This window comes from Podarcis bocagei (assembly GCF_964188305.1).
Source record: "Podarcis bocagei genome assembly, chromosome: 13".
NCBI classification, from domain to species: Eukaryota; Metazoa; Chordata; class Lepidosauria; order Squamata; family Lacertidae; genus Podarcis; species Podarcis bocagei.
The window spans coordinates 23,596,117-23,624,071 of NC_138138.1; the positions used below are offsets into that span (position 1 = coordinate 23,596,117).

General features: G+C 47.7%; 1 protein-coding gene across 4 annotated transcripts in view; it reads left to right on the plus strand.

Moving 5' to 3' along the window:
• OSBPL7 (oxysterol binding protein like 7) overlaps positions 1 to 27,274 on the plus strand; it is a 38,533-nt gene extending 11,259 nt beyond the window's left edge. For 3 of the 4 annotated variants that reach the window (XM_081166235.1, XM_081166237.1, XM_081166236.1), the window contains exons 6-23: positions 1,443 to 1,574; positions 2,675 to 2,801; positions 3,857 to 3,960; positions 4,650 to 4,742; positions 5,305 to 5,434; positions 6,222 to 6,370; positions 7,813 to 7,908; positions 8,872 to 9,003; positions 11,119 to 11,212; positions 13,576 to 13,889; positions 14,855 to 14,992; positions 19,196 to 19,259; positions 20,101 to 20,179; positions 20,280 to 20,424; positions 21,962 to 22,106; positions 23,393 to 23,519; positions 24,151 to 24,273; positions 24,771 to 27,274. In XM_081166235.1, the coding sequence (XP_081022361.1) occupies positions 1,443 to 1,574; positions 2,675 to 2,801; positions 3,857 to 3,960; positions 4,650 to 4,742; positions 5,305 to 5,434; positions 6,222 to 6,370; positions 7,813 to 7,908; positions 8,872 to 9,003; positions 11,119 to 11,212; positions 13,576 to 13,889; positions 14,855 to 14,992; positions 19,196 to 19,259; positions 20,101 to 20,179; positions 20,280 to 20,424; positions 21,962 to 22,106; positions 23,393 to 23,519; positions 24,151 to 24,273; positions 24,771 to 24,879 (2,301 nt within the window). In that variant the 3' untranslated portion in view covers positions 24,880 to 27,274. Of the gene's footprint in view, positions 1 to 1,442; positions 1,575 to 2,674; positions 2,802 to 3,856; positions 3,961 to 4,649; positions 4,743 to 5,304; positions 5,435 to 6,221; positions 6,371 to 7,812; positions 7,909 to 8,871; positions 9,004 to 11,118; positions 11,213 to 13,575; positions 13,890 to 14,854; positions 14,993 to 19,195; positions 19,260 to 20,100; positions 20,180 to 20,279; positions 20,425 to 21,961; positions 22,107 to 23,392; positions 23,520 to 24,150; positions 24,274 to 24,770 lie in introns of those variants that run through there. The other variant, XR_014001259.1, reaches the window with a different exon arrangement.
• Positions 27,275 to 27,955: the final 681 nt, after the last annotated feature.

Sequence of the window (27,955 nt, forward strand, 5' to 3'; positions counted from 1 at the left end):
ATGGTCTGAAGAGAAATCAGATGGAAAACTGGAAAAGGAAGACTGGGTGAGTGAATAGGAAAGGTCAAATGCCAACCCATCATTTAGCCTTGAGGAGGTTGTTGGGCCTCGATTTCCCCAGTCTGGGAAATGGGAGCATTAGCCTGAGGATGGGAAAGCTGAAAGTCCTGATCTGGCAAATGACACCTGAAAGGAAGTTTCAGTTTGCTTGCCTCCTGTTCTGGATGAACAAAGGTTTACTGGGAAACAAGATGACAGTACGCGGCACAGTAATGTTTACACTGGTACCTTGGAAGTCAAACGGAATCTATTCCGGAAGTCTGTTGGACTTCCAAAATGATCGGAAACCAAGGTGTAGTTTCCAATTCCTGCAGCCAATCGGAAGCCGCGTAAGCCACGTCAGACATTCAGGTTCCAAAGATGGTTTGCAAACCGGAACACTCTCTTCTGGGTTTGTGGCATTTGGAAGTCAAACCGTTTGACTCGCAAGGCATTCGGGATCCAAGGTACGACTGTACCTAATAATCCTGGGAATTGTTTGATAGGCATTGTGTAGTACAGCCTTTCTCAACCTGTGTGTCCCCAGATGTTGTTGGCCAGAGCTCAGGGATGATGGGAGTTGTAGTCCAACATCTGGGGACCCACAGGTTGAGAACTGCTGGACTGTAGCAGCTAGGGTTAGAAAGTTCTGCCTTTGCAGTTCTCTCGGTCAAGGTATCATGTAAAAAAGAGCTGGCTTGTCCTATTTGTTTGCCTTGCATTGTTGCTCTGGGTTCAAATCCAAGCTAATGCATGAACACCAGGGCCCATAGCCAGGAGGATTCTGTGGGCATGCAGAGTGTGGGGAAAGGTTTCTCCCCAGCTATGGCAAACCAAGCTAGGTGTACGTCCTTTGCCATTCACTGGACTTAGCTTTCAGCGCATGTTTTCCTGGCAGTTCCTAAAACATGCAGGAACCTGAACATGGTATATATCAGTGGTGTCGTCAGATCGGTTTGCTACAAGCTTGGAGCCCTCGCCTGCGGACTTTCACGATGCTTTGACTGTGAACCGGATTGTTTTGTGGATTCTGTAGTCTGAGTGGGACAATGACGACAAGGTCTTTATCTGCGTTTGCCTCTAAAAAGAAAAAGGGGAGGGAAAGCTTTGTTGTATTGAAAAATTGTTATGTATTTAAAAGCCTAATACAAAGATCTGGAAAGAAAGCGAAGCAGCTTTAATCTGCAGGAGAACTAGCATCTTGCTCTCTCTTCTCTGAGATCTTTTGAATCCGATGGCTGCGAAATAAATTAATCTCCACAGTTTAGGTTGAGTATCAGCTCCGCTCAGGACCCTATCGGCTCTTGGGTTCAGATTTCAGACATCAGTGTAAACCTCTGCATGGACAGGTATCTTAATTCCCATCGTCCACCTTTGTGCTCCTAACGGTTCATTCCTTCTAGATTAAATCCCAGGAACTCTTCAATAACTGGGTGGCCAAGCTCTGCTCACACCGCCAAGTGCAGAAGTTGGATGCCTCCCAAAGGCAGTACCTGACAAGTAGCCATGGTGGAAGAGCCTCGCATCCTACACAGGTGAGTTGGTGGGAGGGGTGGGGGTGGGGATAACTTTTTTGTGTTGCGCAAGATGGATGGGAAGGGACATGCACATGGAATGATGGCGAGGTGAATGGACAGAGGACTCCAGTGTCCCTCTTTGGTTCTTTCCCCCTAGTCATATGCAGGAAGAGGAGATTTGGGGCCTGGACTCCAGATGCCTTCTTTATTACACATTCATGACGGTTTGTGCACACGATGGTATCAGCGGGGTTACACGTAGATCCCGCTTTCAGTGCTCTTTGTACCTGCAACAGTTTTGGGGCAGACGCACCACTTCATTTCCAAACGGTGCACGTCTCGTAACTTCCTGCTGAAATCCTGTCTTTTTTCAAATGAAAAGAATGTTACAGGAGTCCTTTTTTGTGCCACTTTTGTTGTGCTACAGCGCAAGAGCTGCCCACTGGAGGGCAATAACGCTATATCGTTCTGGAAGGATGCACTATTTTTGCATCAGTGGCATATTGCTGAATAGACCTGCCAAAAAAAACCCCAAACCAGTCTGGAGCGGCCCTCACATAGCTCTGGCAGGAAAGAGTTGCTTTATAGGTCAAAGTTAAGCTTTGGTGGTTCCTTTGGAAATGTTAAGTACATCTAGCAAATACATTTGTAACGTTCAGCTGCTAAGTTGCGTCGGCTGCTTGTATAACTGAATTTGTACATCTCCAGATGTTGTTGTACATCTCCAGCTTCCAATACTAGCTGGCCATACTGGTTGAGGCCTATGGGAGTTGGGAGTCCAATAACATCTCAAAGGTTATAGGTTCCCTACCCCTAGGATGACCAGTATACTAAAGAGCTGTGAGTTCTCCAACACCAGTTTATGTGGCTTTGTAAAAGAGTTTTATAGTATTGGCACTTAGCTGGTTTCACCTAGTGATTTATAGAGGAAAGGGGTGTTGAAATCCTAAAATGACTTTGCCTCTGCTATTCAGCTTTGTGCCCGGGTCCCAGGGAGAGCTTCCTGGTGAACAAGAGGCTAAAAGCTCACAGCTGTGGCCTGAAAAATGGACGTGCCTCCCACAATCCTTTGCTCTTAGCTTCCGTTCGGCCCACATCTTCTTGCCTCCTTCCTGCAGGCCTGCAGCTCACGGCACCGCATTCTGATGTCCGAGAGTGCCCCTGCTTTGTCTTCCCTGGCTGGCCCCCGAGACAAGGTGAATTCTTGGCTGAGCGACAGCAAAGGCCTGGACAGGTGCTCAGCAGGTGAGATGGGATCTTCTTACCGCTTGCCTCAAACAAATGCCCTTCCGCCTTCCACCATTCCCAGCTCCCTCTCCTCTGCTCTTCTAAGCCAGCACTCTTCCTGAAGCACCGTCAAGCTTCTTGACGTCTGCATTTGCTGCTGCTGGGGAACGCTTTCCCATTCCATTGATCTCTCTCTCCTTCTAGCACCTTTCCAGTAAGAAGGCTTTTCCCTGGGGAGGGTCAGCAGATCAGAAGTGGGCTAAGGAGTTGGAGGGGGGTGGGAATCAGTGGCCGTTATAAGCCAGAACGAAGGAGAATGAAGGGGCAGCCTGTGGGTCAGAGAGGCTGTGCATGCTGTAGTTCTTTGTGGGAATGTGGCTTCCAAACTATGCTTGAAGCGCAAGCCATCCACCCAATGTCTCCACAGCAGAGGTCAGCAAACTTTTTGGGGAGGGGGCCGACCGTCCCCCAGACCTTGTGGTGGGCCGGACTGCGTACACACACACACACACACACACACACACGACGGAGGGGGCTTCTCTCTCTCCCCCCCAGCCCATCCCCTCCCCCTGCCTACCTGTGGTGCTGCTGGCGCAAGGGTGGGCTGGCTCCGGAGAGGCGCTGCCCAAAATGGCGCTCAGCCAGCTCATCCCAGCCCCCTTCCTCCTCTACGCAGGGCAGGGAGAAGCCAGGAGGAGGAGGGAGGAGGCGCCGTGGTGTGTGAGAGGGGAAATGGCGCCCCCAAAAAATGGCGGTGCAGAAAAAAAAATAACGAACAGAATCCACACGATCCACGGACCGTCAGCAGGCCGGATCCTGAGGGCAAATCGGTCGGATCTGGCCCGCGGGCCGTAGTTTGCCGACCCCTGCTCTACAGTGCTGCCATGATATAGTCCGCGTTCTCTTCCAAATGCTGACCAACCAAAGAGCCGATGTACTCAACAGACAGGAAGTCCCGCCTCCTGACTTCCTGGCCTGTTTCTGCCATGTTAAATCTGCAGACATCGCCCATGCATGCTCTTTCCGAGTGCAAAATTTTCACACGCGTAACGTTTGGTTTCTTTTTTCCTCAGAACTCTCCGAATGTCAGGGAAAACTTCAAGAGCTCAACCGGATGCTGCAGAGTTTGGAGACCCTGCACCGCATTCCATCTGCTCCCCTCATCTCCAATAGTCAGGTATGTAGAGCGGCGATGGCAACAGATCATCCTCCCCTGAGGCCCCTTTTGGCCTGCCTCCTCCAGGAGAGGTCCAGAGGGTGGCCTTCTCTGCAGTGGCTCCCCACTTGTGGGATCCTCTCCTCACGGAAGCTCTCCTGGCAGGCAAAAACATTCCACTTTTCCCAGGCCTTCGGCTACTTCAACAACCTATGGCCTTTTAAACTGTGCATTTTTTAATTGCTCTTGTTTGTTACCGTATTATGCATTTTTGTATTGTAAGCCGTCCTGTGGAATAATAGAATTGTAGATTCTGTTATTTGGGTTGTTGTTTTTGTTTTGATTATTTATTTTGTGGTTTTATATTTTGATTTTCTTCTGTGAACTGCCCGGAGTCCTCCGGGTATAGGGCGGAATAATAATAATAATAATAATAATAATAATAATAATAATAATAATAATAATAATAATAATAGATTTGTAAGGGATCCCAAAGGTCATCTAGCCCAACCCCCTACAGTGCAGTTGCCACTGGCTCTGGAGTTGCTTTCTTGCCATTTCAGTCATGTACCAACAATGGGCTTTGAATGGATTTGCATGGTTATGTACCCACTCTTACAAATTGAGGAATTCCTGCTTTGAGTTCTCTGACGCTGAATAAACTTTCGATGGTAGCTGTGGCAGGAGACTCTTTCTTGATTTTTTTACAGACCTCAGCGGGCACGGAGAGACCCAGGAAGGGGAAGAGATCCACCCGCATCTGGTGCACTCAGAGTTTTGCAAAAGACGACACGATAGGCAGGGTGAGCTGGCTTGGGACTGGGGGTGACTGTTCTGATATGGCAGTGATGGCCAAACTTGCCCCTCCAGCTGTTTTTGGACTACAATTCCCATCATCCCTGACCGCTGGTCCTGTTAGCTAGGGATGATGGGAGTTGTAGTCCCAAAACATCTGGAGGGCCACGTTTGGCCATCACTGTTATATGGGGGGGGGGTGAGAGGGTGTGTGTCTAGCTTAGAAAGTGGAGGGTGGCATTTTGCATTGTCTTGCTGTTATTGAGAGAGCAATGCTTTTCTGGGACAGAGGAGAAAAGCCTTTTAAGTAGTGCTTTTTTCTAAAAAAAAGTTTAGGGGTACTCTAATTTTGACTCAAGAAAATCAGCATTTTATAGTTCAAATCAGGGGAAATAAATACAGTAAATGGACTAAAGTACAAAGATTTACAAAACGTTTGGGGTATGCGTACCCCTGCATCCCCGCAGGAAAAAAAAGCACTGCTTTTAAGTAATATGGAAGGGGAGAGGGTGCAATTGGGGAAAAGTCTCTACTTGGGTGTCTAAACCAGAAGTGTTTTGTCACCTGCAGGTGGGGCGCCTGCATGGCTCTGTGCCCAACCTTTCGAGATATTTGGAATCCTGTCAGAACCAAGCCATCTTTAGCGTCCCTCCGGAATACAGCCAGCTGCAGAGAAGTTTCTGGATTTTAGCTCAGAAAGGTCAGCTTGCGGCAGGTGTTGGCTATTGTTGTTTGCAATGCTCAGGAATGACAGTCCTACTTTACCTTTATTTGTTATTTTTGTTGTGGGTGGAGAGGGATGTCGAAGGTCGACAGAGAGCAGGAGCATGTGAGAGATTGGAAGGAAAGATTGTTTTATCGGCTTGTTACTTTTTTGGGGGGGTTTAATTCCCCCCATTTCCACAACCTATTCTTTGCCGCGATAAATCACAATGTTGTGACTGAAGCAACCCAGATTCTGTACAAAGGAAAGCTGGATTTTGTGTCCTGCATAAATTGCAGAAATGTTCTTGTTTCACATAACTAGTTCAGCTTCTGCAGAACAAGGGGAGTGTATCTATGGGCTACTTTTAAAATGAGGCTGCATTTTAAATTGCATTTTAACCTGTATTTTAAATTGGTTTTTTTCTTTTCCTATTATGTTTTTACTGTAATTTTACTAGTGTTAGCCATTCTGAGCCCGGTTCTGACCGGGGAGGGCGGGGTATAAATAAAATTTATTATTATTATATAAATATATATATATACACACACACGCCTTGTTTGCCAATTCTGCTCACACACTTCGCTCCACTTCTTGAGTTTTCATTGGGTGTTACGTACATTTGTTTTCAAATTAGTCAAGGTGGCCTTAAGGGCTAGAAACTTGAGCTCCTTCCTTTAAAAACAAAAGTTGATCATTCCAAGGATTCCGGAGTCCTTGCCAAATGCCTGGTTCCTTATGAATGATGGGATCTGCTTTGAAATGTGCTTTCCTCCTTCGCCAGTTCATGGCTCCCTCAGTAGCGTGCTGGCCGTGCTGACGGCGGAGCGAGACCGTCTCCAAGAACTGCAGCGGACGCTCGATCTGCAACGCTCCACTATGTCTTCTGCCCAGGGTGGTCGTGGGGGTGGCATCGGCATGGCAGCAGCCGGGGTAAGGCTCCTCCCTCTGTCTTCTGGCAGGCTCGCCAATTGCTGGTTTTAAAACTTTGCTGGTATAGAATTATTACTACTTTTTAAAAAAAATGTTAGATGCTTATACCAAAAAACAACAACCCAAAATATGCAGAATACTGCAGCATTGGCACGGAATAGCTCAATCAGTGTACAGTACCGTATTTTTTGCTCCATAAGACACACTTTTTCCCTCCTAAAAAGTAAGGGGAAATGTGTGTGCGTCTTATGGAGCGAAGGCAGGTGGGAAAAGCCCCCAAGAGCTGCACACACGCTCCGCGCAGCTCTTGCGGGCTTTTCTACGAGGTGGGAGAAGGGCAGCCTGTCACTGAGGGGCTGTCCTTCTCCCACCTCATAGAAAAGCCCCCAAGAGCCGCGCTCCCTTTCACGAGCCACGTGGAGCGTGTGTGCATGTGTCTCCCTCCTGGGGAAAAGCCTGCAAGTGCCACACACACGCTCCATTCGGCTCGTGAAAGGGAGCGCTGAGCAGAGCCTGGGATGCATCCCAGGCTCTGCTCAGCGCTCCCTTTAAAAATATTTTTTTTCTTGCATTCCCCCTCTAGAAACTAGGTGCGTCTTATGGAGCAAAAAATTATGGGCTATATAAAGTCAAGAGCATGAACTTAATTTCAGGCAGGTAAAGGGAGTCTGACTGGCTCTGCCCCCACTTCTTCAGGTGGCTTTGGGCACATAAACCCCAGCCCTTCTAAGGGAATGCAAACCTTGACCAAAAGAAGTTTTCCATCTTTGATTTATGTGCATGCCCAAGTCATAGAGAATATGGGGCTCCACAGATGTCTGTTTTTGGTTGTGCATTCATGATGGATTTGGGCTCACAATGGTATTGGGGCAGGTATAAGCGGTCCCATTTTCAATGCTCCTGCGAACGCTTTGTGGCAGGCATCCTGCTTTTGTTTCCAATCGGTGCATGCTAAAGCCCTGTCAAATAGTGCACCACAAACATGCCACTTAATTTATTTAATTTTTGCCTCGCGTTTGTTGCGCTATATTGCAAGAGTGCCCTTCCAAATGACAATGATGTGATAAAATTCGCGGCCCCCAAATGTCTCGGTGGAGTCTGTATAAGCCCCACCCCTGTTCTGCCTTCTTCCAGGTCCAAAAAGTCCCACACATTGGTGATTGCACGTCAATAGGACGCACCTAAAATGGTCGCCACCTGTAGATAATAGATAATAATTTACTATTATTGCATCAATGACATGTTGCAGGATACACCCCCAAAACCAACAAACCCCAGTTTGGAGGGGTTCTGTATCTTTCTGGTGGTTTTGAGTGCTGGTACCTCATGTTTGAGAAATTTAAGCATTGCCTGGTCTATGATGCTCTACAGGGCAATTTCTTTATCTACATTCCGCGTCCCTCTCTAAATTCCTCCTTTCCCCCCACCTGGCTTCTCTGCAGACACTGGACAATATGGAATGTATACGCCGTTTCCATTCTCTCTCCATCTCCTCGGACACAACCCTGGACTCCTTTGCCTCATTTAACCCTGATGAGGTAAGCTTTCCTTTTCTTTACAGCGGAGAAACGTGTGCCGCTGCATGCTAGCTGGGGCTGATAGGAGTCTTACTCCAAAACAACTGGAGGGCACCAGGTTGGCAAAGGTTGCTGCAGGCTCTTAACCTGATTGGAGAGTATTGCAGAGAGCTCCAGGCAAACCCAGAGATGAACTAAGCAGCCATATTCCATCCTGTTTTGAGTTTCTCTAGTGGTCGGTCATAGATCTGTTCCGTCGTGTTGCATGTAACTTTTCGGAAAGAAAAAAAAGCCTGCATTTAAATTGTATGCAATTTGTGTGCTGATGAGCCTTTGGAGTCCAATTTGGAAGCAAGTTCAGGAGTGATGGATTGGGCTGATCCACTGCAAAATAAACAGACCAAACAAACTCCTGAGTCCCTAAGGCAGGCTGATGCCTTCCAAACCACTAAAAGCCATTACTTACACAGGTTGTGACTCTGGCCATTAGGTTGGATGTTAGGTTTTTAAAAAGGACTATAGAGAGATTCATGGAAGGTGAGGTTCATCCACAGCTATTGGCAGTGATTGCCAGAGGCCCTCTACTTTCAGGTTAAGGGATGCGGGTGGCACTGTGGTCTAAACCACTGAGCCTCTTGGGCTTGCCGATCAGAAGGTTGGCAGTTCGAATCCCTACGGTGGGGTGAGCTCCTGTTGCTCTGTCCCAGCTCCTGCCAACCTAGCAGTTCGAAAGCACACCAGAGCAAGTAGATAAATAGGTTCCACTGTGGTGGGAAGGCAAATGGCGTTTCCGTGTGCTCTGGTTTCCGTAATGGTGTCCCGTTGCGCCAGAAGTGGGTTAGTCATGCTGGCCACATGACCCAGAAAGCTCTCTGTGGACAAATGCCGGCTCCCTTGGCCTAAAAGCGAGATGAGCGCTGCAACCCCGCAGTCGCCTTTGACTGGATCTCTTGGCAACATTTTTTTTCTTTCTCTGCCCTCTAGCCGGATGCCCTGTTGGTTAAAGGTCAGGAGCAGCAGCTCTCCAATCGCAGCATCGTGTCTCTCTCCGACTCGCACACGGAGTTCTTCGATGCCTGCGAGGTTTTCCTGTCGGCCAGCTCATCTGAGAATGAGGTTGGTGGATGTAGCCATTTGTGGGGGGGACTCTTTAAAACAGGAATCTGTGGCCCACTAGTTGTTCCCGGACTACAGCTTCCACCATCTGGAGGTACACGGGTTCCCCATATAAATAAACAAAATGATTGTGGTAATTGAGAGCAAATGGTCAAAACCCATCATTTATGGTGACACACATCAACAGGTGAAATTATAGCTGATCCCAACATAATCTTCCCTGCCGCAGATTAATTGCAAGGTGTTCTTACAGGCTGTTAGGAGAGAGTGGTTGTTTCAGTAGAAAACCCACCCTTTAGCACTCAGTCAGAGCAAACGTCAGTTCAGGGTTTCCGCAGATGGACGTTTGCGCTGGTTGAGCGCTAAAGAGCAGGTTTTTGCCGGGAAAGCTCTGGAGCATGAAAAATGCTTAGACACAGAGCTTTAAAGAGCAGGCTGCGCCTGGAAAAAGTGAAGGAAAGGTAAGTGTGAATAAGGTCAGTGTCTCTACCTGCTGATGCCTGAAAAAATAACCAGCAACCTTTAAATAGGACTTCCAGCTTCCTGCTGTGGGAAATGGCTGCCTCCCACAATAATTCAGATTGTAATTTGGTTTTTTTTGTGCTTTTTTCTTTGATTTGGATTATGATTGGATTTGATTTGTTTTTAATGGAAAACTAATAAAATTATTTTTAAAAAGAAAGAAAAAATAACCAGCAACCACAAGAAAATGTACAATAATGTTGCCCAATTAACTTCCTGCACATCTGAGCTCATATGCTTATAAACAACTGTTGGTGAGTGATTCATTTTTTAAAAGATAGGCCTTGGCAGCATTTCTTTTTAAAAAAGCAGTGGGAATGGTAAATAAATTGGATTTAGATTTTAATCCAGCTTTTCAGGGTATGATCTTGTGTCAGAGGCTCCATATCTGTGTAAGGTTTGTTTTTTTTAAAAAAAAAAATAGAATTACATTTTTGTTGCTGTTTCTTCACTGTCGTCTTTTCTCTCTCTCTCTCATCCTTTTGTGAATTAGCCAGCAGCAAAGCCACTCCCCCCCGCCTAGCAGCTGCTGTCCCCCCCAAATCCCCCCAGTGGCCTCTTCCCACCCCAACTCCTCATATACATCTGCCCAGATCTTTTATGTTCAGTCTCTTTCTCTCACTCCCTCTTCCTTCTAGAAGACCCAGGCTTAGCCTAGTTCTACAGTGTGTTCTCTTAGGCCTCTCTTCCTCCTCCTGCTGCTTTTCCACCACCTTTTCCCTTTCGGACACAACTCTAGGTGCCTGCTTCAAATTGAGAGACTCAGGAGCACTATGGTATTGAATTTCACAATCCCCTGCTTGCATGCAGCTCTTCCCATGAGTCTTGAAGGCGTCTGAGGGGATGGCTGGGCTTTTCCAACTTGCTATTCCTTTGATGTCCAAGGCCTCAACTCGTGGCTTCTTCTTTCGATTGCTTCGAAGAGTTCTGTGTCACAGTCCTTACCGTCTCTGCAATGTGGACCTGGAGAATCCTGTGAAATCTTTCTCTCTTCTTTGTCCTCTGTCTCTCCTTCTACCCTACACTTCACGGGAGAAGCAGCCTTTGCTTCCCACATATCTTCCCCGGCTTCCAGGTTCAGTCATTTTGCTGGGGATGAATTTCAGGGCCAAATTGCCTCTGCCCCATTTTCGCTATAGGGCCAAGAGTACATAAGGCTCAGGGCCTTCCCAGTGGCCTCTCCCTTTAAAGTGAGGAACCGTTGTTCCTCCAGGTGTTGCTGAACTACAATTCCCATCAGCCCCCATCAAGCATGGCTGTTGAACAGAGACAACATCTGGAGGGACAAAGGCTCACCACTCCTGCTTTGAAACTTGATAGGGAAGGAGAATGGAGATTGCGCTGACTAAATCTGTGCTGTCAGTCCACCCTGACGCCATTTTCCAAAAGCATCCCTGTTGGATTTTTGCTGGGCCTTTTTATATAAGAAAAGTTGCATTGGATTCCATGCCCCTTGCCTAAGTCCTAGCCTTCTGTCCTGCCTCTGATTCCATTTAAACTCAACACAGCCACCAACTCCTCTTCCCCGTCATTCCTCTTTCCTGGCAAGCCCACCACTTCCCTTGGCCTGTGTAACCTCTGTTGCTCCTCCAGGCCACAGACGACGAGTCCTGCATCAGCGAGGTGACTAACAGCATCTTGGAGGAAGCCACAGACATGGCGGGAGGACCAGGGCGTTGTCTCAAAGGTACTTGTTCCAGGAGGTGATCAGGGTGGGTGTGCTTGCAGAGGAGGAGCTACAGAACAGAGCTGCGACTAGGGGAGGGGATAAATCGGGGGCAGGGGACCTGTGGCCTACAACTCCCACCATTACCTCAACAAATGTCCTTGCTCGTTGGGGCTGATGGGAGTTGTAGGCGAACAACATCTGGAGGGCACTAAAGAGCAATGAGCTGGAGGTGATCCATCCTTTTTATAAATGTCACCTGCCGTCCCCAAGTATATGCCGACCTCCCAGAGTAAGTTATACAAAATAGTAATAGTACAAGAGTTGGAATAGGCACCATTCACATAACAAATGATTGACCTTTTGGATTTCACTTCCACAGGAGGTGTGGGGCTGTGGAGAGCAACATTCCTAGGGGATAACTGGGAGCAGGGTGGGTCTGATGCTAGAATTGGGTCACCCAGAGCTGAAAGTGGGTGTGGCCCCTTTTCTGCCCCTGCCCCTGCTCCAGCCTCATTTCTTGCTTTCTCAGCCACCGCTTTCTCTCTCCCTCCCTCTTCCTCCACACCCTGTGGGCTGCTAAGGGTGGGTGGGGAGCGCACACAGATCCCTCTTGCTGAGGTCTGATCTGATCACTAGCAGAGGGGGCTTCCCCCCCCCCCGCTTCTTTCCCCATCGCTCCCCCCATTTTGACTCTCCCTAATTTGTCTCCATCTTGCCTTCCTCCTTCCCTGTCATGCTCCTTCCCACTGTCATGAAGCGAGTCGGGGCTGCAAGCTTCCCACTCCTGCACTTTTACAAGGTCTGGCCTTAGCTACTAGGTTAAGTAAAGGTAAAGGGACCCCTGACCATTAGGTCCAGTTGTGACTGACTCTGGGGTTGTGGCGCTCATCTCGCTTTATTGGCCGAGGGAGCCAGCATACAGCTTCCGGGTCCTGTGGCCAGCATGACTAAGCGAACCAGAGCAGCGCATGGAAACGCTGTTTACCTTCCCGCCAGAGCAGTACCTATTTATCTACTTGCACTTTGAGGTGCTTTCAAGCTGCTAGGTTGGCAGGAGGGACCGAGCAACGGGAGCTCACCCCGTCGCAGGGATTCGAACCGCCGACCTTTTGATCAGCAAGTCCTAGGCTCTGTGGTTTAATCCACAGCGCCACCCGCGTCCCTTAGCTGCTAGGTTAGATGGCTTTAAAAGCAAAAGAACAAACCCCTGGAGGATTTGTGTGTGTGTTTGTTGTCTATCCCTAACTGTTATCCCCAACTGTTATCTGAAGGAGCGTCTCCCCCCCCCCCCATCGTTCTACCCGGACACTGAGGTCCAGCACCGAGGGCCTTCTGGCAGTTCCCTCACTGCGAGAAGCCAAGTTACAGGGAACCAGGCACAGGGCCTTCTCGGTAGTGGCGCCTTCCCTGTGGAACACCCTCCCACCAGATGTCAAAGAGAACAACAACTATCAGGCTTTTAGAAGACATCTGAAGGCAGCCCTGTTTCGGGAAGCTTTTAATGTTTGATGTATTATAGTATTTTAATATTCTTTTGGAAGCCGCCCAGAGTGGCTGGGGAAGCCCAGCCAGATGGGCGGGGTATAAATAATAAATAATTATTATTATTATTATTATTTAGATAACAGAGCCACTATACTTCTGAATATCAGAAGCTGGCATTCAGCACAGCAAGGAAAAAGTATTGCATCCTATTCTTCCTGTGACCTTCATAGAAGCATCTGACTGACCGCTGCTGGAAACAAAATGCTAGACATTTAACATTTTTAAATTTTTTATTTATCTTAGCAGCAACATCTAGTTCAATAACACAACAGTAAAGAAAGACTGAATTCAAATTGAATTGAATTCAAATTGAATTCAAATTAAACACACACAAATACAAATTTGGGTCATGTAGTTCACAAGGGCTCTTTGTGCGGAAATTGTGTATAAAATGGGCCGTGTTCGGCTTCTTTGCAGGGAGTGGGGGGGGCTCAGAGTTTGGGGCTGTGCTTCTTGTAACACAGAAGTCTCATACACCCACGTCATGGGCAAACTAGACAGAGAGGGAATATCTAAAAGTCCCTGCCTGGAGGAGACTGATTTCTGGCTCCTAATCTCAAATGCGCAGGAAGAGGTGGAGGAAGCACCGCGGTGAGTCAGACAAGGAGGAGGCAAGCTCTTTGTCACGAATCACTGCAGAGACAAAACTGGGTTTTTGAATTCAGGTTTGCAAAACAGGGTGTTTCCTGACTCTGAGGAGATGAAACCGGGGTTTCGTACTCCGAAGAGCAACAACATTAAATACGTTTCTTCAGCCATCTTGCCTCTCAGTTTCACAGCCAGGCGTAGGGTCTCTTTTAAGACCTGACAGGAACTGCTTCTGTCCTTCCCTACAGGCCCAGGCGCCATGCCCTGTGTTGGGGACACCTCTGAGATGAGCCTCGGCCTGCCAGTGCCTCTCCCTTTGTACCTCCCCGGGCCGGGTCCCGGGATCATCCGACGGAACTGCCTCCCGGCCTCCCACGTCCATGCCAGCGACGTCAGCGTCTGGAACATCCTCCGCAACAACATCGGCAAGGATCTCTCCAAGGTCTCCATGCCGGTTCAGCTGAACGAGCCCCTCAACACGCTGCAGCGCCTCTGCGAAGAACTTGAATACAGTGCCCTGCTGGATGCGGCCAGCCGCAACCTGGACCCCTGTGAAAGACTGGTATTTGGCCTCGCCCTCTTTATTGCCTTAACCAGGCCGCCATCTTGGAACAGGGGTTGTGTTGGTCAGGCGAGAAGGTCATCCGTGTGTATCCCTTGGGGGACCAGCTCTTGGTGGGGGAAAAGAGAATTGGAGGTCACATTCCAGGCAGGCCAAATATAAAAGGCTTCAAGGCAGGCGCAAATCGGGGGCAGCGACAGGTGTGGCCCAGGGAGACTCCTGAGGGCCAGATCGAAGACCTCCATTTGGCCTCTGGGCCTGAGGTTCTTTCATCCCTTTGGCCTGAATCTTCTTACTTGGCCTGAGATTGAACCCACCCCTTTTGGAAAATCAAAGTCTGCAATGAGACTGACAGAACATCGTTGTTCTTTCCCTTTTGGCGGGGAGGGGGGATTATTATTTTTATTTTTAAAGAATTTATTTATTTATTTAGACAAAGTAATAATCATAAATAAATAAGAATAAAAATGTGCACCCCACCACCGAGACCGTTCCATTGTAACTATCCAACCTCCCAAAATTTCAACACCTCTTGCTATGGCTTGACCCCTTTACGTTGTAACAGTACAAATCCTACAAATACCTTCCACATCTCCTCGAAATAATTTCTCCTGCATATTTGCCGTCTTACCTTAATGGCACATGTTAATTTGTCATTAATAGCTATATCCCACACCCCTTTATGCCATTCTTCCATTTTATATTCTTCTTTCCCCTGCCTAGCTATCATAATTCTCGCAGCTGTCGATAAATTTGTGAGCAAGTTCCTTCATAGCCTGCGAACCTTCTACCCCATTGTAAATTGATAATAAGGCTACTACCTCTGGACTTTTGGTCAGCTTTAACCCAGTGGTTGTCCTTTCCCTTGGCCTTTACAATCACAGTATTTTCTCAGCTGGTTATGTGTTGTCCCCCACCCCCACCTTTCTCTGCCCCTAATGTTTATCTCCCTTCCCTTACCATAGATCTGCATGGCTGCCTTCGCTGTATCGGCTTATGCCTCAACGTACTACCGTGCCGGCAGCAAGCCGTTCAACCCCGTGCTTGGAGAAACATATGAGTGCATCCGGCCAGACAAGGGCTTTCGTTTCATAAGTGAACAGGTAAGGAGCTGGAGAGAGCAGAGGGAGGGGGGCAGGCAGGCAGGGCAGTCGAGAAAGAGGGGAGCACTCATCCACCAAGCAATATGGCAGGTGCCTCAGGCTTACAGGTCCAGAGGGGTTGGGCGAGTGTTTCTCACGGAGCAGCGGAAGGGATCAGGACTTTGCTTTTTTAGCTTAGGAGGGAAGGAGAGGATGAATGGTGCTGAGAGAGGGGCATGGGTGGGACAAAAATAAATAAGGACTCATCCACACTCCTGCTTGTCCCCAGGGAAAACCCACTGAATCAGAGCAAATGTCAATCGAGTTTTCTTCAGATTGATGTTTGCTCCGATTTAGCACCGAAGAATGTGTTTTCCAAGGGAAAGCGGCAGGGGGAAAGGCAAAACTGCTCAGACCCATGTCTAGAAGGAACAAGAGAAGTGGGTGACTCGGAAACTACAGCTAATCCAGAATGCGGCAGCTAGACTGGTGACTGGGGGCGGCCGCCGAGACCACATAACACCGGTCTTGAAAGACCTACATTGGCTCCCAGTATGTTTCCGAGCACAATTCAAAGTGCTGGTGTTGACCTTTAAAGCCCTAAACGGCCTCTGTCCAGTATACCTGAAGGAGCGTCTCCACCCCCATCGTTCTGCCCGGACGCTGAGGTCCAGCTCCGAGGGCCTTCTGGCGGTTCCCTCATTGCGAGAAGCGAAGCTACAGGGAACCAGGCAGAGGGCCTTTTCGGTGGTGGCGCCCGCCCTGTGGAATGCCCTCCCATCGGATGTCAAGGTGATGGACAACTACCTGACATTCAGAAGACATCTTAAGGCGGCCCTATTCAGGGAAGCTTTTAATGTATGATATTTTAGTGTTTTTTGGTTTCTGTGGAAGCCGCCCAGAGTGGCTGGGGAAACCCAGCCAGATGGGCGGGGTACAAATAATAAATTATTATTATTATTATTATTATAGATTGGACCCCTGCTTTCTAGACATGGGGCAAGTGGAAGTGTGGACCCGAACCCTTTGTCTCCCGGCTCTTACTCAGAACGGAAGACTTGGGGCTCCGTCTTGGGCTGACGGCATTCCCTTCCCTCAGAGGTCCTCAGTGGACAGTGCTGCCTAGTAGGCAGAGGCCAAGGAGAAAGAAGGGTGAGGGCAGAAAATGCCACTTGGAATCATCATGGCACCATATGGGGTGCCGTGTTATTTCTGTTCTCGACACCAAACTGGGATGTGATCTTTTATTTTGAGGATATTTTGTGAGCATCTTTGATAGCCACTTGGGGGCTATCAAGAGTTGAAATAAAACCTGCAAAGAGATTGTAGTTTCCATCGTCAGCAGTTCACTGGGCCCAGGATTTTTCTTTCTTTCTTTTTTTAAAGATATTTATTAGAGGTTTAGAAATTACAGAAAAAAGAAAAAAGGAAAACAACAAAAAATTCAACAAGACATACATTTCGATACATAAAAAAGGAAAATAAAAAACATAAAAACCAATACAACAATAAAAAACACACATCCAATACTCCATATCTTTATCTTTCATTTGCTTGTTTCCTCGACCTCCTCACACCTCCATTTTTGTATTCTAGTTTAGTTAATTTTTCCAGCAAATTCTTTCCATCTTTCTCAATTTTTGTTAAGTAATTTATCTTAACGGTCTAACATATTAATTCACTCAGCAAATCCTTGCTATCTTTCACTATATTCTGTCATTCAATTTACCTTAATTTATTTTAACCTTAAAGGTAAAGGTAAAGGTACCCCTGCCCGAACGGGCCAGTCTTGACAGACTCTGGGGTTTGTGCGCCCATCTCACATCTATTGGCCGGGGGCCAGCGCTGTCCGGAGACACTTCCGGGTAAAGCTTAAAACTTAATATTTATTTATACATAACTCCTTATATCATTTCTACTAAAGCCAAATAGTTTCATTCCAACATTTTTCCTAATACTCATTAGTTTTACACTAATTCTCAAAATAATTTTTTTTAAAAAAAATCTTTCTTCCAATCTTCATCCAACGTCTCTTCTTCCTGGTCTCGGGTTATGTCAGTCCTTACTGTCCATTCCATCTAGTCCATCAACTTGGTGCTCTTGTGTCCGAGGCTCTTAACTCTCTTCCATGCCCCTTCTGCAGATCTTCTTCTTGTTTATACCTGCACTTTACCTTGTCTTCTGTTGATCTTTTTCTTAGATTCTTTCCTTTCTCATTGAGGAATAGGACTCGGGGAGCCTCCGACCCAAAGATATCTCCATCTCCCCTCAGCAGATCAGCCCATTCCCCACAGTCCCATTCCCCACACTCAGCACTGTAGTCCAAAAAGTATTTAAAAGCATGTTTCAAAGACCCTCCAAAATTAAAAGCCCCCACAACTCCAGACCCCCCCTGGCCCACTCCAGATTCAATCTTCAAGAACAGCGGCTTATGCTCCTGCAGGGCCTCGGGTCTCTCCATTTGTGTTACTTGAGGTTCAACAGTGACCTCCTCCATTATCTTCTGCACTTGCACTTGCCCTGTCAAAACAAGTTCCTGAGTTGGTTCCTGGATGGTTTCTATATGGGTATTCCCCGTTTGTCCAAAGTTTTTGACTGCAACAGTCATCAAATCCATCTTCTCATGCATCTGCTCCAACAAAGCGCTTGTCTTGCAAAAAGCAAGCACCAAAACTTCTTCTAAACACATTTTTATTCAAGGCCAGAGTCTAGTCTCACGATCCTAATCTTGCAGCTGTAAAATCCCCAGATCAACTCCAGCAACAATTTAACAAGCTCCCTCTAGAGGAGACAATTTCTATTTGTATCCATCTTTTGTAAACAGGTCCAACAAAAGAAAATTACTTTCATTTTTCATATATTTTGTATCTTTTGATTGCAAAAGGCAACATTGGAATCAGTTTGTTTCTCTCTTTTTTTAACTATCTGTCAAAAAAGCGTTCCATTCACAGTCAATGAACTTCCCCAAGAATTTCTGTCTCTGTCACCCCGTTCCCAGGTTTTAGACGGTGGAAATTTATCTTTCTTTACTCTCTCCTGCAGGCTTGAACAATCAAAATTTCCCCCTTTTCTCCTACTTCCAAAAGGGGTTTTGATGGTTATAACTGAAGGAAATTTAGTCCTTTATATGCGACTTTCCAGACTTTAGCTTGCAAATTTTTGCTTCAGTCTATTTACAAAAAGCGGAAGGCGGACTTCCTGTTTAGAACCTTCCCGCTTCGATGCCAAATTAAAATGTTTCTTAATCCAATTTTCGGTTTTACTCATGGGTACTTGTTTAGAGTCCAATTGTCCACAGGAAAAAGTCAGCGCTCTCCGGCAACGGCTGTGCGGCTTCACTCCGTAAAAGTAGCAGTCGATCCAAAACACCGTGCTGCTCACCCCACGTCGCTTCGGATCCCCGAAAAGGGGTTTCCCTGCGAGTAGGGGAGGCGCTCCTGGTGTCAGCCGAATCCCACGTTCCCATGCTTCCTCCGCCTGGGATTTTAAAGGGTCTCCGCCTTCGCCGCCGCGGCAAGACCCGATTTTCGCGGAGCGGGTTCCTCCCGGTCAGAGGAACTCCGCCATTGCCGATGGCGCTAACCCGGAAGTCCTGGGCCCAGGATTTTTCAATAAAAGTTTTATTTGCCAGGCACTTCCTTCAAGGAACACCCCGTTTTTACCTCAAAAGAATCCTGTGAGGTAACTTAGGCCAAGTGTTTAGGCCCACCTAAGGCCTAAGGCTGCATACATATTACCAGCTTAAAACGCAGCTAGTTTTTTCTTTCTTCCTCAATTTAGATCCACGCTCGTTTGGGCGCAGGGGGCGGGAATGCATCCTAACACAGAATTTCCTCAGAAACTCCAGGATAGATATGGATTGAGGTTATCATCGTGTGTACAGTCCTCCTTAAACCTACGATGGGAGCACATTGGATGCAGAGTGTACAGGTGTGGGTACACAAATTAAATCTGTTGCTCTGCGCAGAATGCGGTCCCTGAACCTGGATGTTTAATGTGCAATCCAGAGAACATTTGTAACCTTTAAATCCTGTTAAACCACAACCCCCAATTTAGGAGTGCAGTCATGATCTGAATTTCTGCCAATTTCTCTGACATTTAAGTGGGCAGAAAGAAAGAAAAAACAGTTCCTTTTTTTGAAATAGCACACTTTTCGAAGGTGTCCACCCCTGAAACACTGATGGCTTATTCTCTTCCTTCTGCCCACTCTGCCCTAAACTGCAGGTCTGCCACCATCCTCCTGTTTCGGCTTGCCACGCAGAGTCTGACAACTTCGTATTCTGGCAAGGTGAGGCTTCAAGGTAAAAGCAAATACATGCTTGGAAAGAGTGTGCAGGAGGGGAAGAAAATAGCACCCTGGAGCTCTCTTTGGGGGTGGGGGAGTGTGTGCTTTGTTTCTTGGGTCAAAAAAACCGTTCCAGGTTGTCGACATAGTTCCGTCCCAAATCAGATTTTAAAACATTTGAGGGGTCAGCTCTTGACCATGAACGAGTGTTTTCTGAGCATGTGTCCCTTCCTCACCGATAAGCAAAAGCATGTGTGGGGAACCTGTGACCCTCCTTATTTTGCTGAACTATATCTTGGGCCCTGCTTATTAGGGGATTATGGTGGTTGTAGTTCAGGAAGATCTGGAGGGCTGAAGGTTCCCCACACTTGGACTCAAGCAAAAACCTCTTTGCATTTGACAATAGGAGGCCAGGATGGGCTCTGTCAGAAAAGTCAACTTGCAGGTACCATTGGCCATAGCACTGGATTCTTTCTTTCTTTCTTTCTTTCTTTCTTTCTTTCTTTCTTTCTTTCTTTCTTTCTTTCTTTCTTTCTTCATCTTCCTTAGAACAGTGTTTCCCAAACTTGGGTGTCCAGCTGTTTTCGGACTACATCTCCCATCATCCATAGCTAGCAGAACCAGTGGTCAGGGATGATGGGAATTGTAGTTCAAAAAAAGCTGGAGGGCCAAGTTTGGGAAACACTATCCTAGAAGAATGCCTTTAGAGTAGGCTCATAATCTGTGCTGCAGTCACCACCCCACTTCACAATTTGGCTTACCTCCCAAAGACATAATTAGTGTGACCTCACTTTTCATATTTCTCTCTCTCTCTCTACCCCCCCAAATATTTTGTTTTGCTTAGACATGAAGTGGAAAAATAAATTCTGGGGCAAATCCTTGGAGATAATCCCCGTGGGTACAGTGAACGTCCATCTTCCCAGGTGAGTCGCCCGTCCTCTTTCCTGCCCCTTTGATCCTTGGTGGATTTTCCACCCACCTCCAGACCCTGGATCCCCCTTTCTTTCTTTCTCCCAACGAAAGGTTTGGGGATCACTACGAATGGAACAAGGTGACTTCCTGCATCCACAATATCTTGAGTGGGCAGCGCTGGATCGAGCACTACGGCGAGGTGCTGATCCGGAACACGAGAGACAGCACCTACCACTGCAAGATCACCTTCTGCAAGGTAGGTTCTGATCTGGGGCTGTTTTGTCTGCATTCCTCCCTCACCCCCCTGCTCCTTCTGTTCTGTGCTTGCCCCTTCATATCCTGCCCCTCTTGGCTCTGAACCCAGCCTCTGGCATCTGAATTTGAACATTCCCAGCACTTGCCCATCCCAGCACAGTCTTGGTCTACATTTGGACTGGCAATGACTTCATGGGATTTGGGGCGTTGGTCTTTCTCAGCCAAACCTGGAGATACCCAGGATTGAACATGGGACCTTCTGATTGCAAGGCAGGTGTTCTGCCACAGAGCTACGGCCCTGCCCTCTGGTGCCTCTCCCTCTTTCCTGGAACATCTTGTGGTACCTGGGTTCTTCCCCTTGGACTGCCTCAACCCTGCTGCTCAGTGTCTTCATTCTGCACTCCTGTTCTCACTCCATCTTTTTTGAGCTTTCAGTCTCTTTCTCCCTTCTCTCCCCGCCCCCTGTGCCTGTTACTGGAGATTCTTCACTCTGCGGCACTTTAAACCTTGGTTAACCTTAACCATGATTTAAAGATGAACAGGCAGCTTGATGGTGCATATGGCAAAGATAACAGCTGCTTCACTCCTTCTGCTGCCATGTTGCTGAGACTTAACCTATGGTTTGGCTTAGCATTAGCTTTGAACTGGGGCTTCTGGTTTCTTTCCTCCAAACAAACCGTGAGCAGTAAACTAAATAAGAAAACCTTGGTTGTTTGAAGAGAAACAAACCATGAGCCCAGGTTTGTAAGTGATGCTAATCCAAACCATAGCTTGGCTCTTGGCACTGCAAAAGCAGGGAAGGTGCAAAGTGGCCGCAATTTGCATCTATGTACCAGCATGCTATGGGACGCAGGTGGCGCTGTGGGTTAAACCACAGAGCCTAGGACTTGCCGATCAGAAGGTTGGCGGTTCGAATCCCCGCGACGGGGTGAGCTCCCGTTGCTCGGTCCCTGCTTCTGCCAACCTAGCAGTTCGAAAGCACGTCAAAGTGCAAGTAGATAAATAGGTACCGCTCCAGCGGGAAGGTAAACGGCGTTTCCGTGCGCTGCTCTGGTTCGCCAGAAGTGGCTTAATCATGCTGGCCACATGAACTGGAAGCTGTACTGGCCACATGAACTGGAAGCTGTACGCCGGCTCCCCTGGCCAATAAAGCGAGATGAGCACCGCAACTCCAGAGTCTGCCACGACTGGACCTAAGGGTCAGGGGTCCCTTTACCTTTTTACCAGCATGCTGCATGGTCCAGCTTTAAACCATGGTTAAGCTTAACTATGGTTTAAAGTGGCATGCAAACCAAGCCTGTCTCTTTCTCTAACCATCCTGAGATTCCCCTCCCCGCTCTGGAGCCCTTTAAATTCTTACACTAATGCCTGACCCCCAAATTGATTCCCTCCCTTTTACTCCCAGGTTTCTCCCTGCCCTCCCACCCTTCAATCTCTCCTTCCAGCCCTCTTCATCCCACCCTGTTCCTGCCTGCATTGACACCTGATTGTGTGGAGCCATCCTCCCTGCTCTAACCGCACCCTCCCCTCTCTGGCAGGCGCGGTACTGGGGTTCCGGGGTCAACGAGGTGCAGGGCGCCATTTTCAGCCATAGCGGCAAGGTTATCCACCGGCTCTTCGGGAAGTGGCACGACGGGTTGTATCGCGGCGTGGCCCCTGTCGGCAAGTGCATCTGGAGGCCCAGTAAGGAACTGCTTGCACTGGGGCAATGGGGGAAACTGGCAGTTACTGGTGCTCCTGTAGGTCTTGCCCCACAGTGGTTGATGAGTCCGTTCTGAAATGCTACAGTTCCGTGAATGCAACAATTCCACAGTTCTTTGTGGAAACTCGTGGAACCTGGATTTCTGATGCGGGTGGTATTTGGTCTTAGTTTGAAACCAGAGATCAAATTTATCAAATTTCTAGCTATTGTTGTTGAACCTTGGAAGTACATGTAAATATGGCTGCTAAAGGTGTGGAAGCTGTGGGAGGGATTGTTGCTGGGTAGGGTCCAAGTAGCTCAAGGCTCCCCTACCATGAAGCAGACATCTTTGGCAACATAATTTGGGGGCCATTAAGGGTAGCCAGCTGATCTGACCCATGGAGCGCAAATCACTAAGGTGTTCTCCTGGGGAAGCCCTATTGAAAGGAATGGAAACTGTGCAAGAGCCACCATCAAATGGATCCTTATCGTGTATAGCATTCTTCCATGCATCTGTGAATCTGTTTGCCCATCTTTTCCTGAACCACTTTTGCCGTCTGAGTGGGAGTGATATCTTAGAATCTGAGGATGCGAGGAAAGTAATAGACTAGTAAGAGAGCTCCCAGTTCCTTAACACCCTCATCTCATAAGAACTGCATAGGAATCAATGAATAGCATTTATTGCATTGGTCCATAACAGAAAGGAACTACAAGAAAGAAGTCTTCCTGTTCCTCTGGGAAGCATAGAATCCTTTGTGACATCAGCAGCCGTTGTCCTAATTCCCTCCCTCATCTCAGACCTATTTGCTTGTCTAGCATCCAGCATACCTCATTTTAAGGAAACAGGAAAGCTTACCTTGCTTAACGTGTCTGGAACTCTCGAGGATGAATGTGGGAACATAAATATGCAACAGACCAGGGCAGCTATTGTCTGGAAACACAACTATGTGATAGTGCATGACTTTGAGAACGTGGGATACAACCTTTGAGACAGGCAGAAAATAAAAACAAATTCTGTTCAACTAACTCTGGGCCACAAAGCAACAAAGCAAACAATAGTGAAAAGGGTGCTTATTCTGGCAAGGAGACCTTCTTTTGGGCAGGCCTATGTAAATTCAGCAACCGGTCCCCACTCTCATCTCAGGCCACTTTGCATGACCGGCAACCAATACAATCCACAGCTTTTGGGAGATTTAGGTAGGATCAACCTATCAGAGTAAGTGGGTGGTGGGCACCTGATCTTCTGAAATCTTTCTCCCTCTGCCTTTGTCTCCCCTGCTGTTTCCAGACCCCATGCCTCGAGACTTCGAGAAGAACTATGGTTTCACTCAGTTTGCCTTGGAGCTCAACGAGTTAACGCCGGAGCTCAAGCGTCTCCTTCCCTCCACAGATACGCGCCTGAGGCCTGACCAAAGGTGAGGGCAGGAAGCCATTGGGGACTGTCTTTTCCTCTTTTGTTTCAGATAGCCTACTTTTCTGCTTGTAAGGTGTTCAAGGCAGCTTCCGTTCATAGAAATCCCCGTTTTTGCCGCATCCATGCTAAAGCTGATATACACAAAAATTAGGGAAATGAGCGAACATAAAAAATGCAAGGACCAGAAATTCACAGAAGACTGGAGTAAATTTACAGATTATATGAAAAGTATTTGTGGTGATCAGACTACGTTTGTAGGTTTGCAAGAAGTTTTGTGAGAATTATTGGAACTATTGCAAAAAGGGATTGAGGGAGGATGGTTAGCTAAGATAATTAAAGGCAATATGAATCTAAGAAATGCATAAAAAGTGGTTAAAACGGTGGATCATCAGAGGCGCTGATGGAAGTCCAAAAAAAAAGATTGTAAAACTGGTGAAGTTTTGTGGTATGTTTTATAATTTATATGGTAAAACTAATAAAAATTATTAAAAATAAAAATGCAAGGCCATTGTAAGCTTTCCTGCATATCCTGGCTGCCATTTACACCCCATAGACGTGCACACACAAATTTTTGATATGAAAAGGAAATGAATACGACTGGGTTGGTGCCCTTCTCCTCCCCACTTCTCCAGGTACCTAGAAGAGGGAAATGTGCAGGCCGCAGAGTCGCAGAAGCGGCGAATCGAGCAGTTGCAGCGAGACCGGCGTCGGGTCATGGAGGACAACAACATTCTTCATCAGGCGCGCTTCTTCAGGTATTTCCTCCTTTGCTTCCTGTTGTTTCTTCCTCCATGGAGCCTATGGCCAGGTTTTTACATAAACGCCAACCCATGGTTCATGTAAGCTGTGGTCTATTTAGCAAACCAGGAGTTAGCCATGGTTGGTGAAGCAAAGTGTCCTGTTGCGAGGAGGTGGAACTCAAGTCTCCTTGCCATTTAAAGAAGCAGAGCAGAGGATGCAAAATTAAAATTAAACATGTAGTCTTCCTTGATTTGCATCTATATACAGGTTGCGGGATTCATCCTTTTTTGGGACATGATTCTTTTTTATTTTTGTAAGCATATAGACTACACACACACACACCATAGGTTGCATCCCATCAACATCCTAGTTCCCTGCTTCCTAGGGGTGAATCAAAACATGTCCTGCTTTTGAAACATGAATTGGTAGTGGCTCCAGACGCATCTCCTCTCACCAAACCGTTAACCCTGACTCCTAACGGGCTCCTTTTCTTCTTCCTTCTTCCTGGCAGGCGGCAAGTGGATGCAAATGGCAAAGAATCCTGGTTAACCAACAGCAGCTACTGGAAGCTGAGGGCGGAGCCTGGCTTCAGCAATATGGACAGCGCCGTCTTGTGGTAGCGGTTAACAACCGCGGGAGCGGCTGTGTCTGCCCGCCATCTCCCAAAGCAGGGGGGTTGGGTGGGGGGTTAGGAGACCAGACAGCAAGGACCCCCTGCTAGATAAGCACAAAGGTGATCAAGGCATGCAATCCTGGGATTACCAGCACCTCGTGAAGCGGAGGGACGCCTTTCGGTGTTGCGCCCTGCACTTACAAAGCAGCCCTACCCCCCTCGCACACTTGAGGAAGGCGACTGTGATCCATCTCACCTCCTCAAAACTGCTGCCTGCTGGCTAGGCAGACCTTGGTGTGGAGCCTTGGGTTGTCGCGGATGCCGACAGGAAGCACTTTAACACCCGCCGAATCACAAATCGGCTCCGGGACAGAAGCAGTGGGGCCAGCGAGACTGGACGCCCCTCCCCCCCTGAAAATGGGAAACCGCTCTTTAAATTTTCGAAGCCTGCCTTTTGCTCAGAGAACAGTGGCAAATGTGCGCTCCAGTGTGGAGTGGTTGTTTGCACAGCAAAGCCTGGATACTGGACATTTTGGGTCCTCCTGACTACCTAGTAGTTTCCTTCTGGGGGGTGGCTGGTCGCGCCCTCCCTCCCCTCCTGTTTTTTGGGTTGTTTTCAAGTCGCTCCCGGTGGTTGTTCTGAGGTAAAGCCTGGCCTAGGTTAGGAATTCCTGCTCCGGGAGCAGATTATAATATGTGAAGCTGTGGTAGCCCTCTGAGGCAACTCTCTTTCTCCCCGCAAGGCGGCTGTAGGACAGGAATTGGGTTAATGTCGCTCTGAGCCAGAGATGCCTGGTATGGCAGAGACTCCAGGACTTTTCCCCACGCCTTAAGGAAGTCCTCTGAGTTCTGGGCCACTGTTGGGGCTTATAGCATTGAATCAGGACATTGTGTGTATGTGTGTTTTGTTTCCCTTCATCACCCCATCTCTGGTATCTCCTTCCCTTCCTTATTTGCTAGGATTGTAAGCCGTTCTCCTCCCCCCCCCCCCCAGTCCTTCAGCATTTGAAGCAATAATTTTTAAAAGTGGGCAAACACTGGCACTCCCACAGTCCTTTGCAGAAATTTGTACCTCAGCATCAGGTCAGGGTCTGTCAGAACTTGTGATATTCAAAGCTGCCTCGATTATGATTGAATGTAGAGGTGTGTGTGTATCATGGGAGCAAAACACATTCCGATCTCTTTCTCAGCTGTGGCAAGAGGAATATAGACTATCCTGAGGCTCGGGTCCTGTTTTGAAGGGAGGGAAAAAAGGAGGAAGTTCTGGCTGAGTCTAGAGCAGGCCCACACAAGTTGTGGCCCACCAAGCCAATGCAGACCAGCGAGTGTTTGACAATCTCCACTATCGTTGCATTTCCAGATTTATTGAACGCCAGAGGGGTTGCAGTACACATGGTTAATTTGGCTTGGTGGGTTACAAGGTGTTGCAAGCTCAGTCCAATGGCTCCGTTCACACCTAAGTTTCTAATTTTATGGTTTGTGTTCCTGGTTTCATCCCCCACCCAGTTTTCAAACTCTGTTTCGGGAAGTACTGTAACTGGAAAATGCTGCATGTCTTTATGAAGTTACAAAGTTCAGGCACAAGTATGAGACCATCATGCAGAACTCCTAGGACCATTTTCCATGCTCCTATATCCTGCAAACCTGTCTGAACTTTCCCAGCACTATTAAAACGAACATCTACTGCCAAGGTGGAGAAATGCAACATGTGAAGCAGCCCTCAGTTCTCTGAATTCCCAATCTGGATGCAGGGCAGCCTAGGGACATCACAGCTTTATATATTTTTAGCGTCCAGACTCTATGTTCTTTTACTGCAGTTCACCACTGTGTTGCCCAACTCACCCTGAGGTGGTCAAGAACCTTTTCCTGCTTTTTTTCTTGTTTACTGGCCCAGCCTCACCATTTACATGGGTCTGAAGTGGGCGGCATCATTAACTGAATGTCTACAAAGCACTTTGGTTCCCTTCCTTGCTGGGAAAGGGTGGGGTTTGCACACGGTTGGAAACTGAGCCTCACTTTTCAGCTTTGATCTTCTATTTTATTTTAAGAGATACTTCCTGAAAGGGTTTTGATAATCGCTGCATAGGAGGGGGAGCTTTAATTTATTCCCTGTTATTCGCTCCTCCCTCTCTGCCCCTTCCTGAAGATTTCTTGCCCAACAGATCCAGATTGGTGTCTTGTCTTGTTGTCTGCCCCTCCTTTCTGTGTGCTGGTTGTCTTTAATGTCTTGTCTGGCCCACAAAGCAGGTCGGCCTGCTCTTCGTTCACCTCACCTGGCTGGTCCAGTGATGAGCCGCCGTTCCGTCTTCTGCGACCATGTTGACTGGCCTCTGTTCTGTCTTTGTGTTGTGGCTTGAACACTCCACGGCGTGTCCAATAATAAAAACAAAGATTTCAGAAAAGTTCCAGCGTGCGGCGGCCATTTTGTTCATCCTCCTCAGCCGGCAAGCATGTGTGATCAACTGCTTGTCCCTCACCATCAGTAATTGAATAGAAAAGGTAAAGGGACCCCTGACCATTAGGTCCAGTCGTGGACAACTCTGGGGTTGCGGCGCTCATCTCACTTTACTGGCCGAAGGAGCCGGCGTACAGCTTCCGGGTCATGTGGCCAGCATGACTAAGCCGCTTCTGGAAAACCAGAGCAGCACACGGAAACGCCGTTTACCTTCCCGCCAGAGAAGTACCTATTTATCTCCTTGCACTTTGACATGCTCTTAAACTGCTAGGTTGGCAGGAGCAGGGACTAAGCAACGGGAGCTCACCCTGTCGCGGGAATTCGAACCGCCGACCTTCTGATCGGCAAGTCCTAGGCTCTGTGGTTTAACCCAGAGCCACCCGCGTCCCAACTGAATAGTAGTGTTTTTTTTAAAAAAAGCCACCATTCATGTGCCCTTTTTTGACTGCTCAAATTGCATAGTACATATTATCCCCCTAAAAGCAACTGTGGAATAGGAGCCATTTTTTAAAATCAGGCCCATATTGCAGGTAGCGGCCAGATGTCACTTCATAAATCTGTGGTTGTGGAAAGGTTCAAAAGGGTGAATTGCTGCCAAAGATACAGCGCCGGTTTAAGATGATTTTGA